The 16,127-nt window shown below is 37.2% G+C and overlaps 1 protein-coding gene across 1 annotated transcript in view; it reads left to right on the top strand.

The window, feature by feature from the left end:
• The window catches only part of chd4 (chromodomain helicase DNA binding protein 4), a 35,915-nt gene extending 20,204 nt beyond the window's left edge, over positions 1-15,711 (top strand). Inside the window, 16 exon segments of the mRNA XM_015370782.1 lie at positions 114-283; positions 437-614; positions 2,364-2,450; positions 3,291-3,382; positions 3,861-3,994; positions 5,177-5,321; positions 5,406-5,562; positions 6,002-6,084; positions 6,186-6,420; positions 8,536-8,592; positions 9,385-9,555; positions 9,634-9,742; positions 10,817-10,949; positions 11,049-11,244; positions 14,516-14,662; positions 14,665-15,711. Coding sequence (XP_015226268.1) covers positions 114-283; positions 437-614; positions 2,364-2,450; positions 3,291-3,382; positions 3,861-3,994; positions 5,177-5,321; positions 5,406-5,562; positions 6,002-6,084; positions 6,186-6,420; positions 8,536-8,592; positions 9,385-9,555; positions 9,634-9,742; positions 10,817-10,949; positions 11,049-11,244; positions 14,516-14,662; positions 14,665-14,759 — 2,189 coding nt within the window. The 3' untranslated portion in view covers positions 14,760-15,711.
• Positions 15,712-16,127: the final 416 nt, after the last annotated feature.

The raw sequence follows: 16,127 nt of genomic DNA, 5'->3' as shown, positions 1-16,127 counted from the left end.
TGTTTCTCTTCCACATTTATCACGTGAGGTGGAACAGAGAAATTAGCAGTTTCAAATAAGGCTTGGAGGACAAACTGTATTCTGTCTCTTTTTTTTCCCCTGCTTGTCTTCAGGAGACAACAAAGAGGATGACAGCAGTGTGATCCACTATGACGATCAGGCAATTGAGCGTTTGTTGGACAGGAACCAGGATGCCACAGAGGACACTGAGCTTCAGAGCATGAACGAATATCTCAGCTCTTTTAAAGTGGCCCAGTATGTGGTAAAAGATGAAGATGACGAGGTAAAGTATTTTATCTTCTTGACAGCCATAGTATGTCTATTATTGCGGTATTTTTAAAGCTTGTTGATTTAAAACTGAATAAAAAGGCTAGGCATCTTAAGAACAAGTTCTATGTTTATTCTTTGTGAGCCACATATCTCTTCTTTCTTTGAGGAGGAGGAGGTAGAAAGGGAAGTGATCAAGCAGGAGGAAAGCGTTGATCCCGACTACTGGGAGAAACTGCTTCGACACCACTATGAACAGCAACAGGAAGATCTAGCCCGCAATTTGGGCAAAGGCAAACGTACTCGAAAGCCGGTCAACTACAATGACGGCTCCCAAGAGGACCGAGGTATAAGACAGGGTACAGAACAATATATAATGCAACCTCTTCTTTGTGTTTGTGTTGTTTTGTCTGTGTGGTGATGTTGAAGCATGTTATTAGAGCTAAGGAAATCTTTGCATGGTGTTTTTATAAAGCCTAGGATGATTTACTATAAATTGTTTAGCTTTTTTAAATTAATATTACAAACTCCTGAATTAGTATGTTTCTGTACGTCAATAAGACCTAGATTTAATGACTGTTGGTTGTTAAGAAAAGCTAATTTAATTTTAAGAAAAAAAAACTTTGCTTGTATTAATCTCTTTGCTTATTTGTGTTTACTCTTAGCTTTTGAGCATGTGTAATGCCAAAACTTTAGAAAACCTTTAAATTAATATCCCTGACCTTACTTATGGTGGTTTTTAACGTCTTTAAAAATATCTGATTCATTTACACAAAACTTAAAGGAAACGTGACCTTATTATTTTGATTGATTGCAAAACTTATCAGGTGGAGAGACATTGGGTTATAAGATATTGAGTTTTAGGGGGTTAATTGGATTTAGAGTCACAGGGCTATACAGCCACCTTCAGATGATGTGAGGCAGCCTTGACATAAAATCTTACACCTTTTTCTTATTCTAGTTAAATGTATATAATCCCCATTAAAGTTTTTTTTTTTTTTTTCATTAGGAACTTGAATCTAAATTCGATAATTCAGGTTTTGCAGGTCAGCATCAATATCCACAGAGTCAGTACAGTTAGGAATCCTACAATGATGATCTGTCAGTATAATCAGCCTGTGTAGTATTTATTTTTAAACATCTCTGTACCACGATACAATCTTCACGAAAGTCGTTTAGTCCTGCTGAAATTGTCGTCATTTGGAGCTGTCATGTGCTTGACTAACTTTAAAATTTTAACCCAATACTTTGCTACTTTTTATAATGGATATTGTCATGCATTTCACTGCCGTTAAGGGTGGTTAGGCTGAGAAAACAAGAAACGTGGTTCTTGTATGTCAGGGGTGCTCAAGTCCAGTCCTCAGGAGCTGCGATCCTGTTACTGTTAGATGCATCTCTTCTCTAACACACATGAATCCCAAGGCTCAATCCCCTCATTTAGCCCAGCAGAGGCATGGCGATGAGCCACTCATTTGACTCAGATGTGTTAAAAATGAGGTGCATGAAAAATTTGTAGAATAGTAGCTCTTGAGGACTGGACTCGATCACCCCTGTTTTATTTGATAGGCCTTTCTCTTTCTTTGAATGTCCGAAAACTTAATGATTAGTGTTTCAACTGCTCTCTGTAAAGCTTTTCCCCACAGTCTGCTGTCCGGGGACTGAGTGATAAAGACACAATGAGCTGCAACAGAGATTATAGTCTTGTTTTAATTCTGATTTTGATCATAGAGGTCAAACAACATAACATTAAACCAGGTTATTTACATTTTGTGTTTTTTAAAAGTTTGTACATGAAACTAGATGTTTCATGGCTTGCTTCTTTAAACCAAAATCCCAAATTAATACAATCCTGAACATATATAACTTCTTAAGTAAAAATGAATAGACAGTTTAGTAATGCTAACAAACTTAGAATTTCATTTTCTTTTCTTTCAGTATTGTTTGAGTTATTTATTTATTGTTGCAAATACAGAAAAGCAAGCCTATAGCTAGATGTTTGTGATAGTTTCATAGTTTTATTAGCTTGACATCAGTTGTTGAAACATTTTGTTCTTATTCTTGCCTTGTTCATAATCATTTTCCCATGTTCTTTATAGACTGGCAGGAGGATCAGTCTGATAACCAGTCTGATTACTCGGTGGCGTCAGAGGAGGGAGATGAGGACTTTGATGAGCGCTCTGAAGGTATGGTTCAGTCTCTGATGTCTACTGAGGTAAACAGGTGGGTTGTATGTGTGCTTTTGTGCTTCCATGAACCATCTTAGGCATCCTCTACAAGGAACGCACTTTCTCTGTGTTGTAGGGTTTTCATTTTAATGATGAATTAAGTGTAAAAAAAATGACCTTCCAGTTGTAGAGTTGTAAGGAACAACTTAAGAATCGTTATGTCCTTCACTAACAACTTCCCAACCCCCCCTCCCCGCAGATACTTATACAAGTTCAGACGACACCTATGATGTTCACCTGGACAATCTCAACAACTCGCGAAACAACCCTTGTCCTTGCATCATCTGCGTAGTGAGAAAGGAAAAGACAAAAAAAGGAAGGGAAATGTGTATTAAAAAAACAGGATCGAAAGTTTAAAAGGAATTGTTTCTCATCTTGCCTTGATGTCATCTGTAAAAAAAAAGTTTGATTATATTGTTGCACTAAATTTATTTGGCATTTATTAGTGCGAGAACATGTTCATGTTTGTACTGAATGTAATTTTGTTTCAATTATGGCCATGCCAGTTTTGTTAAATAAAAAAATGATCTGAAGCTGTGATCGGTTGTAAATGCCATGAGATTATTATCCATCCTAAGTGATAGGAGCCGTTACTGTGAAAGTTGAGAGATTGTGAAAAGGGACAGCCTAATCAGGATCAGCATGAGCCGTAAGTGTAGCATCATCACAGAGACATTTAAGGGTGATTAGAGTACACATATTCATATTTAACTCTCATTTTCATCACTTCATTTTAATGTATGCCTCGTGGTTTGTTCCTTCATTTCAAAGGCACTAATTTAACCCTTTCCCCTGCAGCTAATAACCGCAGACCAAACCGCAAAGGGTTGAGGAACGATAGAGACAAACCTCTGCCTCCTCTGCTCGCCAGGGTGGGAGGGAATATTGAGGTGAGTTCATTTTTTTTAAAATGTTTGCTCTAAAAGTAGATGAAGTGATTCTAAAAATATATATATTTTTTATATTTCTTTTAAAAATAATTGCAGGCTATGTCATTTTGCTCTTTTTTGTGTGCAATAATCTAATCAGTTTTTCCAGGCAGACATGGAGTTCCCACTTTTTACTTTTTTCTCCTGCTATTATTTACAGAATTAGTTTTTGTTTTTCTTAATATTTGCATTTTTTAATAGCTTTTCTCAATTTAGAAATCATAAAAAATGTGATATTACTGCAAATGTATTAATTACTTACTTATTTGGGATCCTTTGTAAAACGTCCAATTTAAACTGGAATGTTCCATCACAATCACTGCTTTGCATTTTTAGTAATGCAAAACAAAATAAAAAAATTATTATTTTTGTTCTTGTAAACCCAGCGTCATGTGTCAACTTATATAGCGAGCTAAACAAATTGTTATTTACCTTTTAGGTGCTGGGCTTCAATGCACGGCAGAGGAAAGCTTTCCTCAATGCAGTTATGCGTTATGGGATGCCTCCTCAGGATGCCTTTACCAACCAGTGGCTGGTTCGGGACCTGCGAGGGAAGTCTGAGAAAGAATTTAAGTAAGTTTATTACAATCATGTTTTCTCTGTTAGTGGATTGTTAAATGATCAGATTTGACCCCTGACCAAAAAAATTCTCCAGCAGTCCTGTGTGTCTGTGTCATTTGAAATGTCCTGTGTTATATGTAAAGACCTCTGATAGTGTGGGGAAAAGCTGAAACGCAACCTAGGAGATTTTATAGCTTTTTTTCACAAAACCCTTGAAGGTATCTTAATATACCTTTTAAACAGTCTTCCTAGTGGATGTGATTGATGAGATGTAGGGTCAGATAGGTGGTGGATTTCATGCAGGAAACGCACCTACTGTAGATAATCTCTGTATAGTTTCTTTCAATGTGTAGCTCTCCATATTGACCCTTCAGAGCTCTCCTCTAAGTATCCTTTAATGCTAGGTTGGTTGTTTTAAAAACTCAAATACAAGTGGGATATTGTTGCCAATGATTTTAGGTTTATTTAACAGTTGGAGAATGGCTCATCTCTGCAGCCTTATGAACAAACAAGATTTTTGAAGCACTTCAGGTGTATAAAGCACAAGAACCATTTTTCTGTATGTTTTGTACGCACACAACTAGAAATACACTGATATTTGTTCACATCAAAACAGAGCAAGTCTCCCATATCTGCATATATGGTTTGTGCAGTGAAGATAATGCCGCTCATGCAGCTCATGCATGTCTGCTGTGTCACGTCTGCTTGCTCGTGTGAGGCTTCACTTTTTCACTTTTCACAAACAAGTTTGCACTTATGAGACAGTTTTGTTCACATCTTATGTTTAAACTGTCTGATTTACAAGTTTGCACTTTGTGTTTAAAGTGAAAGGAAAAAACAAAATACATGAGTATTTTGAAACACAGTTGAACCACTTTCATTATTGTAAAAACAGATTGAATCGAAATTAATCGATTTAGAACTGTTTGAATCAAATCGAATCGATACCCAGCCCTAATTACTTTTCAATTTTACGTTATTTGAAGCTGGTATGAATTTTTCATTTTCTTTGATAAGAGGGTATGTAAACTTTTAAGCACAACTGTAAATGGAACAGCCTGTTTTTTTAAAAGACCTGGGTTAATTTTGGTGACAGGAAAAGTCATTATAGGAGCATTTAGTATATCTTAATTAGAAAATATGCTTTGCTTTTTGCTGCAGAGATCTATAAACTATTTTTTTAACCATCTCCAGGGCATACGTCTCTCTGTTTATGCGTCATCTTTGTGAACCGGGAGCTGATGGAGCTGAAACCTTTGCAGATGGTGTCCCACGCGAGGGTCTGTCAAGGCAACACGTGCTCACTCGCATTGGAGTGATGTCACTTATAAGGAAGAAGGTGAGGTTTATGCAGAAATGAGGGTATTTGCATGCGTAGCTGAATAAAAGAAAGATTGACAGGCATGATATTCTGGTAAAACAGGTTCAGGAGTTTGAACATGTGAATGGACAATGGTCAATGCCCTGGATGGCAGAGCTGGAGGAGAATAAGAGAGCGGCAGCTTTGGCTGCAGGTGAAGATCCCAAAACCCCCTCCACTGGAACACCTGCAGACACGCAACCCAACACTCCTGTCCCAGGTAAACACTCATTTCCCAGCGTATTTGGAAATATCGTTATTTCAACATGTCTGAGTAGGCTTACCTTATAGAATATATGATGTATGGTGGTTGTTGTGATGTTCTTACACATCTTTAACAGACAATGCATCTTCATTTCCTCCATCCTTATCATTGTTTACTTGATCTTTATTTGACTTTTTATAGACAAAAGAAGACCTAGATATAGGCCTTAGTTCATTCTCTGAAATTGCTTCCTCAGATTTGATAGATATATATTTGGTATTTCAATTTAATGTATTTGGTTTTTATGTTTTTCAAAATTTTTTATTATTTTTTGGAAGAACTGGCGCCCTCTTGTGGAAATAGTTCTAGTAAAGCATGTTATAAATGATTAACTTTGTTAAGTAACATGGATTTTTAAAGCATATCCTTTATTGACTTATTTTTCCTTGTTTAGAGGATTTGTCTAAATCAGAAGACAAAGATGAAATGAAGAAAGGAGACGATGGCAAAGTTGCTAAAAAGGGTGATGACCCAGAGGTACTTGAATTACTTTATAGCAAAATCTATAGTTTAGTTGCAAAAAAATTGTTTCATCTGTTCTAAATTTTGGAACTGACTGTTTTTTTTTTTTTTTTTAGATTATTGAAATCCCAGATGAATCAGAAAAATCTCCTGCTTCTGAAAAGAAAGAGGACCCTGCAGTCGAGGAGAAAGTAAAACAAGAAGGAGATGAAGGGAGGGAGAAAGATGCTGAGAACATGAGCAAAGAGAAGGAAGAGAAGGCCAAAGCTGCTGCTGAGAGGGAAACCTCTGCCAATAACAAGGGTGAAGGTTCAGACAGCAGGATGGATTCAGAGGAGGACAAGTCAAAAGGTAAGAATGTGCAATTTTTTTCCTAATCTCTACAGCTTAAAGTATGCTAAGAAAGAATCTGCTACGAGACTTATGCTATTCTAGATATGAAAAATAATTACTGTAACAAACTACATAAGAATTGGTATGACTTCTTTTCAGAACCTTTTCTGTTCCTCCTCTTCTTAATTTTCTTGGTTAACTGAAATGTTTTTGAATTTTCTAAATGCATTTAAACAACATACAGGTGCATCTCAATAAACCAGAATACCACCAAAACACCATTAATGCAATTCTTATCTATACACTCATTATAGGCCTAGTGATTTATTTCAGACCATTATTTTTGTTAATCCTGAGGATTATGGCTTTTAGCTAATGGAAAATGTCAGCCAACTCTTAGTCCTTCTATCTACTGTACAGTGTGTAAACACGGAACCTGGTCAGGGTGCCTTTCCAATCACATCAAGATGGTATGGAATGATGGAGATTGGTATCAAGGAAAACCAAGGTGCTTTAGGCTTTAGTTTGTGTGTATGTTATGTTCTGCCGTCTCCTAACTTTGTCCTTAACATAGTTTCCTTATGGGGTTTAGATCACATGAGTTTATGGGCCAATCATGTACAGTAATGACAGTCATCAAAACCAGGTATTGGTAAAGATGGCCAAGTCCTACTTGAAAATGCGATTAGCAGGTCCATAAAGTTTGTAACCAGAGAAAAGCGGGAAATGCTTTAAAACCTTCCCGGTAGATGACTGAGCTGACTTTGGACTTGATAAAAGAACAAAGAACGGCGGATAATTTATGGCTCCACAAATTATCACTGACTGTAGGAACTCTTTTTTTTTAGACCTCAAAAGGCTTAAATCCTGGGCCTCCAGACACTTCATCCAGGCTACAGGAACTGGACTTTCAAATAAAATGTCAAATTTGGTTTCATTTGAAAAGATAACTTTGTGATACTAAGCACAAATCCAGTCCTTGATCCTTGACCTTAGCCCAGGTCAAACGCCTTTGACATCGTCTCAGGTTCAAGTGTGGCTGGAGCAGAAACAAGCTACCTGCTGTAGCCCATGACCTGAGTATGTTTTATGGAGTTTTGATGAATGCCTTCTGAATCCAAAGTGGAGACTCCAAAATCTTGAATGAGAGTTGCATCACAATCCCCCCCAGGCTGTTTCTTATGGACAATTAATTTTGTCACAGCTTTCCCTCCCTTTTCCTTTCACTTAACAACATTCAAGTCAGTCAACTGCAATTGTCAGCTTCTTCAGCAATTTGTTTATTATTTTTTTATATCTTTCCCGCCTTGTGGTGGGTTTTAAAGACAGACTGCTGAACATATCCTAAGTCAGTACACTTCGCTATTTTTGTGTAAGCCATAACATAGTATTCCTGTATTATACATCCTTTTATATAAGTCTTCTAAATTATTTACATTTTCTGAGAAACAAAATTTGGCTTAAAGAAACTAAAATCATAAACATCAGAAACAAACACATAAAATATGTCATTCTGTATGAGATTAATCTACATGGTACATGGGTTTAAATTGGGTTACTGAAATAAATTTACTTCTTGGGATTATTATTTTGCATTGCCAATCATAGGCAAGGCAAGGCAAGGCAAATTTATTTGTATATCACAATTCAGTACAAAGACAATGCAAAGTGCTTTACATGATTAAAATACAGGAAGATAAAACAGAATCAAAGCAAGTAGGAAAAAAAAAATAAAAAAAAATAAAAAATAATAAAATAAAATAAAAAATGCAGAAACAAAAAAACCTTGGTTTTCTTTTCTTTTTTTTTTTAACTTAAAGAAAAGTGACAAATTGTAATTAGTTGCAGGGCTGTCCATGTTAACTAACCACCAGTTATTGCTTTCTCCAAGAACTCGCTAAGTGTTTGATCTACAGGACTATTTAATCACAGGATCCCAATAATCTCAAACTTGGCTCTTTTTTTTTTTTTTAAAGCTTGAAAAGCCAAGTAGAATCTCCAGTTGTCGTATCAGAATAGCCAGATAACCAGAATAATGTACACATACACAAACCACCATGATCAGGCACACTTTTTATCCACCTGTCCTTATATTTCTCTTTTAAGCTTCTTTTTCTGCTTCTCTTCTTTTAGCTGAAGATGGCAAAGACGATAAGATGGATACTACTTCACCAACAGAGGAGAAAAAAGGTGCAGACACAAATACTTAACATTATTGTTCATGTTGGATGTTAAGATGAAGATTTAGTTTCTTAGACTCCAACTATGCAGGGCTCCAGACCAAACGTTTGACTTTTGTTGCACTGGTCCTCTTTATGCTAAGTAATGCTACATTCAGATGTGGAGTGTGAAGTAGCATTACTGTCTCAGCGGAGTATATTTGCAGGCCTTTTCAGTGCATCTTCAGCTGCTTACCATTACAACATTTGAAGTAGCTTTATTTTTATTATCCTATGCATACAGTGATAAAAGTAGCCCTTTATTAGAAGTTTATTAATAGTTTATAATTCTCGCCCTCTACAGAATAATTAAGGTTGGCAATACCATCATAGTTTTGTGTTGAAAATACTTACAATTAAAATTGCATACCAGTAAAAGTTAATAGATTATTAGACTAATTCTTATTTGTTCATTTTTGTTTTATTCATGGTTAACTTTAATTCCATCACCAACATAGCCAGAATGCCCTCTTTATTGTTAAGGCTTTTATTTTAAAACTTAGTTGAATGTTTTGGGTGCATGGTTTTGCCATCCAGTCACTATGAAATGCTCCTGGTGCATCTTGTTGTTCCACAGATCAGGAAGAATCTGGGTTTTTGCACAGAAAAATTGCTGGGGACACCAGTGCAACCAAATCTAAATCTATGGTTATGTTAATTGTTGCACATTGAAAACTCTGACATGCCTTTGTTCCCTCTGCTCTTGATCTTTAATAATTTGTTGGAACTTTGAGTGTTAATTAAAGTGTTTTATACGCCGCAGAGCAAAAGGAGGAAAAAGACGGAACAAAAACGGATGATTCTGGAAAACTGCAGAATGGCGAGAACGGCAAAGAGGGAGGAACAGCTGCATCTGCAGTCAACATCAATGAGGAGAAGAAGAAGGCCTCCAAGCAGCGGTTCATGTTTAACATCGCTGACGGCGGGTTCACAGGTGAAAAACTTTCCTTCCACCTTTGTCCTTTTTTCTATTTCATTTCTGTCTCTTTGACGTTTTTGTCCTTTTTCCCAGAGCTTCACTCTCTGTGGCAGAATGAAGAGAGGGCCGCCACCGTCACCAAGAAGACTTATGAGATCTGGCACCGCCGCCACGACTACTGGCTCTTAGCGGGAATTATACAGTATCCTTTAATACTTATCTATTAGTAAAACATATAAGTTGGGATTCTTATTCTTTGTATACGGCTTACTTTAAGTACCCTACTCAATGCTGCTGTTTTATTGTTTGAAATAAGTGATAGCTGAAGTACTAAAAGTATTCACAAAGAATCCTGTCATTAAAAGTTGCCTGTGCTGACGTTGATTTAAGATAATCCTTAGAATCCTCATTCTATGGATTTTCTAACCTTTTTTTGCTGCAAGATAAGTTATTTACAGAAAACTTCAGGCCCTAAGAGAGCTCATAAAGTGTAAAAAATGTTTAGAGTCTAGAGGAGTCAAGATGAAGGAAACCTAGAGAGCAGTTTGGCTGGATCGAACACATTAACTTCCTAAACTCTCATACAGTTATTTAGATAAGATTAGATTATATTTAGTATCCCCCTGATGGTAAATCCAATAGTTTCAGCAGCTGGGGGTTTAGAGTTTCACTTCTAGTAATTTCTTTTGAGTATAAATAAATAACAAATGGAAACATAACATAAAAAATAGTGCAGAATAATTATTTATAATAATTTAAATGCTATTTACAGACTTCTAAATGTGAATTATTGTGTGCGTTTTAAAAGAATTGGAAAAGTTGCAAAATAAATTAAAATGTATAAATTCAGCCACAGATAAGATAAAGTACAGTAGAATAGACTCTATATACATAGAAGGAAGATTTTTATTAGGGTGAATAAGGAGCTGCTATATTGAGTAGATGAGCCATAGTACTCGTCTAGAAATCTGATTGTGTGCTGCCATCTTCTCTCTGTCTTTTGGCTGCAGCACGTAGCTTTTGGAGCTAGCTGATTCACTCTCAGGCTAAAACTCCTTTCCAGGAATTTAAAGGCTAAGTTAGGAGCTCTCAGATGGGACTCTGGGAATCTTTGTGAATACAGGAGGTGATTTATATTTCATTACAGGTAATAACTATCCATTTAAATGTACCTGTGTTGTTTGGATAAGGGATGTCATATAAAATGTCTCAGTCCTCGACTGTAATCTGTGCAGAGACAACACTTGTTGTTGCCCTTGACTCTTATGTCCCACAGACATGGTTATGCTCGATGGCAAGATGTGCAGAACGATGTGCGGTTTGCCATCATCAACGAGCCCTTTAAAGGGGAGATGAGCAGAGGGAACTTCCTTGAGATTAAGAATAAGTTTCTGGCCCGAAGGTTCAAGGTAAAAAAAAATGATGTAACTGCAAAGACCTTTGTGATCAGGTATGTTTGTGTTGAACCTCACTGACTGACGCCGGTTTGTGTTTTATTTGTTCTAAAGTTACTGGAGCAGGCGTTAGTGATTGAGGAACAGCTGCGTAGGGCAGCCTACCTGAACATGACGGAAGACCCAGCTCACCCCTCCATGGCACTCAATACTCGCTTCAGCGAAGTAGAGTGTCTTGCAGAGTCCCATCAGCATCTCAGCAAAGAGTCCATGTCTGGAAACAAGCCTGCCAATGCAGTGCTGCATAAAGGTACAGTTTGCATAGAGTTATCATTAAACTACACACCAATATTGACAGAATAAAAATGATTGTTCAACTTATATTTGTTAACACCAAGTATGTGATCAGTGAAAACCTATTTATGAAAAATACCAAACAATAACTTTGTTACTTTGGTTATGCTTTAATGCTTTGAAAATCCGATTTTCTCTGGGACACCAAATATGCTTTTTGTGAATAGGTTCCAAATTAAAGAGACACTATCTTTTGCTGAAAAACATGGAAACTGCCATTTCTGTTTTTCATTCATACACTACAAATTACATATTGTTTTTAAATACCTTGTAGTGAGTAACATATTCCAGTTCTGCTTAAAGTATTTTAGATTTTTTTTAAACATCTAAAGAGCAGAAAATAAATAGAAGAGATACCAAGAAAAAAAATATATATATATATAGTGATGAGCTAAAAGAAAAGCAAAACAATTACTCTCCTAATATCATGTACGTTTTTGAAAAGGAATGAGAATTAGAAAACTTTTGATTCCTCCCCTTCTCTAAAACTTGAAACACCCTTCCTCTGTTTATCTTGTTTTTAATTATACAATAATTAAACAAACACTATGTAATTTTTGACCCAAATATACGCTTAGAGAGATTTTAAATGATTTTTGAGGTCTGCATAAAGCTCTTGGTGTGTGTGTGTGCTGCTCTTCTTAAAAAGTATCTTATTTACCTTGAGAGGGTTGGATTGATTACTGAATGGGCCATGTCACTCAGAGCACCGCTTTAAGGCAGTCTTATGCTTAAACTTGGGTGTTGACTAGGCTAAAAGCTGTTCTTAGGCAGTAAAACAGATATGACATCTACCAGATCAGGCACATTTTTCTTCACTGATGTAGGAAGCAGGTAGTCAGTGGGCTGACTACCTGTTCTCTGCTTCCAATTTTGAAGCTGGTGCCGGTAGCTGTGGTTGTCGTGGTGGCAATCCTCAAACCCGGTGGTGGACACAGGCAGTAAGGGATGCTGTCGAGCTGAAGGAGTCCTATCGAGCCTGGTTGGCTTGTGGGACTCCTGAGCTGCAACCAGGTCACATGAGGCCAAGTGTTGCGCTGCCGACTGGTCTAGGAGGCAAAACCGCTGGCCTGGGAGGAGTGTGGAGAGGCCATGGAGAAAGACTATGGGTTGGCCTAAAGGCAATTCTGGCAAACCATCCAGCGGGGAAACCAGTGCTTTGCTAACTCTTTTTGTAAGTGGGTGTGGGGAGCTGCTGACTCCCAAAGAGAACATTGTTGGACAGTGGAAGGAATACTTTGAGGACGTCCTCATCCGGTTAACAGACCCTCCGTGATGGTTCAGGAGCCAGCAGATCTCAATCCTGCTCTTTGCAGATGACGTTCTGCGGCTACCTCTTGCCAAGACCTACAGCATGCACTGGGGGGGTCTGCAGCCAAGTGTGAAGCCGCTGGAATGAGAATCAGCTCCTTCAAGTTCGAGGCCATGGTTCTCAAAAGTAAAAAGGTGGCCTATCCCCTTCCGGTTGGAGGAGAGTTTCTGTCTTAAGTGGAGGAGTCCAAGTATGTTGCAATCCTGGTCATGAGTGAGGGGAAAATGGATTGGGAGATCGATAGACGGTTCTAACAAAAATAATAATCCTCAATAAAGATCCTATATCATCAAAGCTAGATAAAGCTAAATAAGCTAAATAATTTAATCAGCTTTTTTGGATTTAAAAGCTGCTAAAATATATTGTTCAAAGTTGTTTTTGTTGGTTTCTGTCTGAGCTTCTTACATAGATGGGTTCCGTTGCTTATAGATGAAGTTTTCCTTTCAGTAAGGCTTACATAGGGCAAAGGTGGTGATGAATGCTGATGTTAGAAATAATAATTACTTCTGCTGGAATGGGAGAAGGTGGTAATTTAATGAAATACAACAGTGCAGAGGCGTTGAAAAGAGAGAAGAGAAGCTTACATGTTATAATTAAGTTCATTAATTATAAAATGTCATCCTAAATGTCAGAATGTAGTGGGGAATCCTGGTGCAACCTTTTTGATGATGACCTTTTATTTCAGACATGTATGCTTACAGCAATGTTTTGTCAGATGCTGGAGATTCCCAACAGATCAGCAACCATCCTGATCCTGAATGTTAAAAAAAAACTAAAATACTGAAGAAAAAAAAAACTGTAAATCATACCAGTCTTCATTAAACTGACCAATGTGTTATTTTAGAACCATTTTTTTTCCCCCAATGTTAACATTTAATCAATGGTGCACTTTAAGAATTGGAAATGTCATGACAGCTGTAGAAAATGAAATTTCGTCTTGCATACATTCTGTGTCTACAAAATGACAATAAAGTTTGTCTAAGTCTGATGCAGTTTGGTTGCTCTTGGACAGTTACAAATTCATAATGGGGTGTGTCTGTTGTCACAATGATCTCCTGTGATGAAATGTGGGCAGACATAATCACTAACTTCTCTATTCTCCATGGTTGCATTTGATAAAGTGGAAGAGAAATGATTATTGCATATTTACCTTATGTTTACTGACAAACATCCCAAAAAAAAAAAAGGAACCATTTCAGATGCCAAAATAAAAAAAACAAAAGTTGAGGCAGAGGTATAACTGATGACAGTAAAAAGCTAAAGGGATGTAGAAAAAGAATCTAACGAGCATTTATTTTTTAATCAAAGGTAACTTGGCAGTCAGTACACAGTGCAGCATGCTCCTTTTAGACGCAGGAACTTACAGAAGCTTTTAAAGCCCAGGTCTCATTATGGTGGTTTGTTGGTGTTTATGGCCATACAATATGATTGTGACAGCTTTAAAGCCATTGTTTTACCGCTATAAAAGGAGCAAAGAACAACACAGACATGGAGATGCAGCAACAGATTTGATCACTGCAGAAAAATAATGATGTAGCAGGCAAAGGCTACAGCTGGAAAGGGAAACCAGCAGCCCAAGAACATAGATTATATTCCTACTAAGATGTACGGGTTATATATGAACAAGAGAAAAGGAAGATCTCCAAAAAAGGTTACCAACTACTAGTCTATTAAAATGTAGTGATTAATAATAGAAAGGAAAATATTGAATATTAAGGGCTGAGATTTGCAGCAGGACAGCTCGATAACTATAGCAGATGAAATAATTTTTTTTTTTTTTTATTATTTTCAATAGTGTAATTTCTGCCAGGCTAATGGAGATTTGAACTATGTGCTAATTTTATATGTTGATCAATTAATGTTTTTGTAGCGAAGCTGAGACAGCAGATTTAAGATTTGTTTGTTTTGTCTCCAGTTCTCAAACAGCTGGAGGAGTTGCTGAGCGACATGAAAGCCGATGTCACCCGCCTGCCAGCTACCATTGCCAGGATACCCCCCGTTGCCGTACGGCTGCAAATGTCCGAGAGGAACATCCTCAGCAGATTGGCCAGCCGGGGCCCTGAGGTCACAGCTCAGAACCAATCCCAGACATCACAGCAAATGCAGGTGCCACGCTGACCAATCCCAACGCACCTTTTCTTTCCTTTTTTGCTCTTTGACTGATGCCGAGTCACGCTCACCTCACCGCCATGTAGCAGACGTCCTTTATTTTAATCACCATGTACAGCACGGTCAGGTCTGTCCCCCTTGCTCTGCACCTACAACTTGTCTCCGGAACATCAGCTGTGCAGTTGGACTTTATATGGAAAGGAGTAGAGATGTTGTTACATGATGGAAAATAAATCCTAACATTTCTTCTTCTTTTCGGATCAGATTAATCTCTTCCGTTCTGAGCACTTTTGACAGCTAAAGATCCACATTTCCTGACTGCAGGGTTTAATGTGTGTGTAGTAATAAACAGAAGGGCATGAAATCGGAGCAAAAGCATCATGTTTGAAGTTTTCCTGTTCCTTTGTATTACCTTTTAGATTGCTGAAGGATTTTACTTTGTTTATTTTCACCTGTAGGAACTTGTGAAACTTTTATTGTTTTTGTTAGATTCTGTCAGACTAAAATGTTGTCTCTGCAGTGCTACCAGGATGGGTGTGTGTGTGTGTGTGTGTGTGTGTGTGTGGGTGTGTGTGTGTGTGTGTGTGTGTGTATGATGGAAGCATGTTTCACACACAGCATTTTAATGTATCCTACTGCAGAATGCCTCGTCACTGACAGTCCCTTCCTGTCATTGATGCGTGAGTCCGTCGGTTCTTTTACCACCTCTCGTTTCCGTCCTCCCAGCTGCCCCATCAGGTGAGCTGATCTGGGACCAGCTCTTTGTCTACACACCCCAACTAGAACCATGACATTCCCAACACAGATTTGCTCAGCTATTTCCTAAAAAAAAAACAAAACAAAAAACTAAAATGAAATCATCTCCATAGCTTTTTTGGTACATTGAACAGTTTTGAGAAAATAGCAAAGTTTGGTTAATTTAATTTTTATTATTGTCTACTGTTATGTTTTACCTTATATATATTGTTACGACCTTGTTGTTTTGTTGTCGCTGTTTGTTTTTATGAACAATAATAAAAAGTCAAATGTTTCTCATTTCTTTATTTTTCTCATTTCTGTACAAAAAAGCAAAAACAACTTATGCTCAATTATGAGACCTATCGTATTTGTTATTAACTAATTATTGTCAGGTATTTATCTCTGTAATACGTAGACTTTGTTGAGTTAAAAAGGCTCAGCTGAAGGTGTCCTAAATTATTTATACCCCCAATACCTATAAACAAAGGCAAATATTTCAGGTTATGCCTCTACAAGCTTTGCATAAATGAAGACTGAAAACCCCATTCATCTTTCCAGTCTTTAAATGAACAGCATCTGGAATCTGTTTTCAGTTAGAATTTAGGTTTTGACTGATTTTAAGGCATCAGCATTTAACTGATTTCTTTTTTTTAATTCTTAATTTAATCTACACCATTTCA

Source organism: Cyprinodon variegatus, unplaced genomic scaffold, assembly GCF_000732505.1.
Source record: "Cyprinodon variegatus isolate N-32 unplaced genomic scaffold, C_variegatus-1.0 Scaffold48, whole genome shotgun sequence".
Classification (NCBI taxonomy): domain Eukaryota; kingdom Metazoa; phylum Chordata; class Actinopteri; order Cyprinodontiformes; family Cyprinodontidae; genus Cyprinodon; species Cyprinodon variegatus.
Note: the sequence above shows the minus strand (reverse complement) of the source record. Positions and strands in the feature narration are given on the sequence as shown.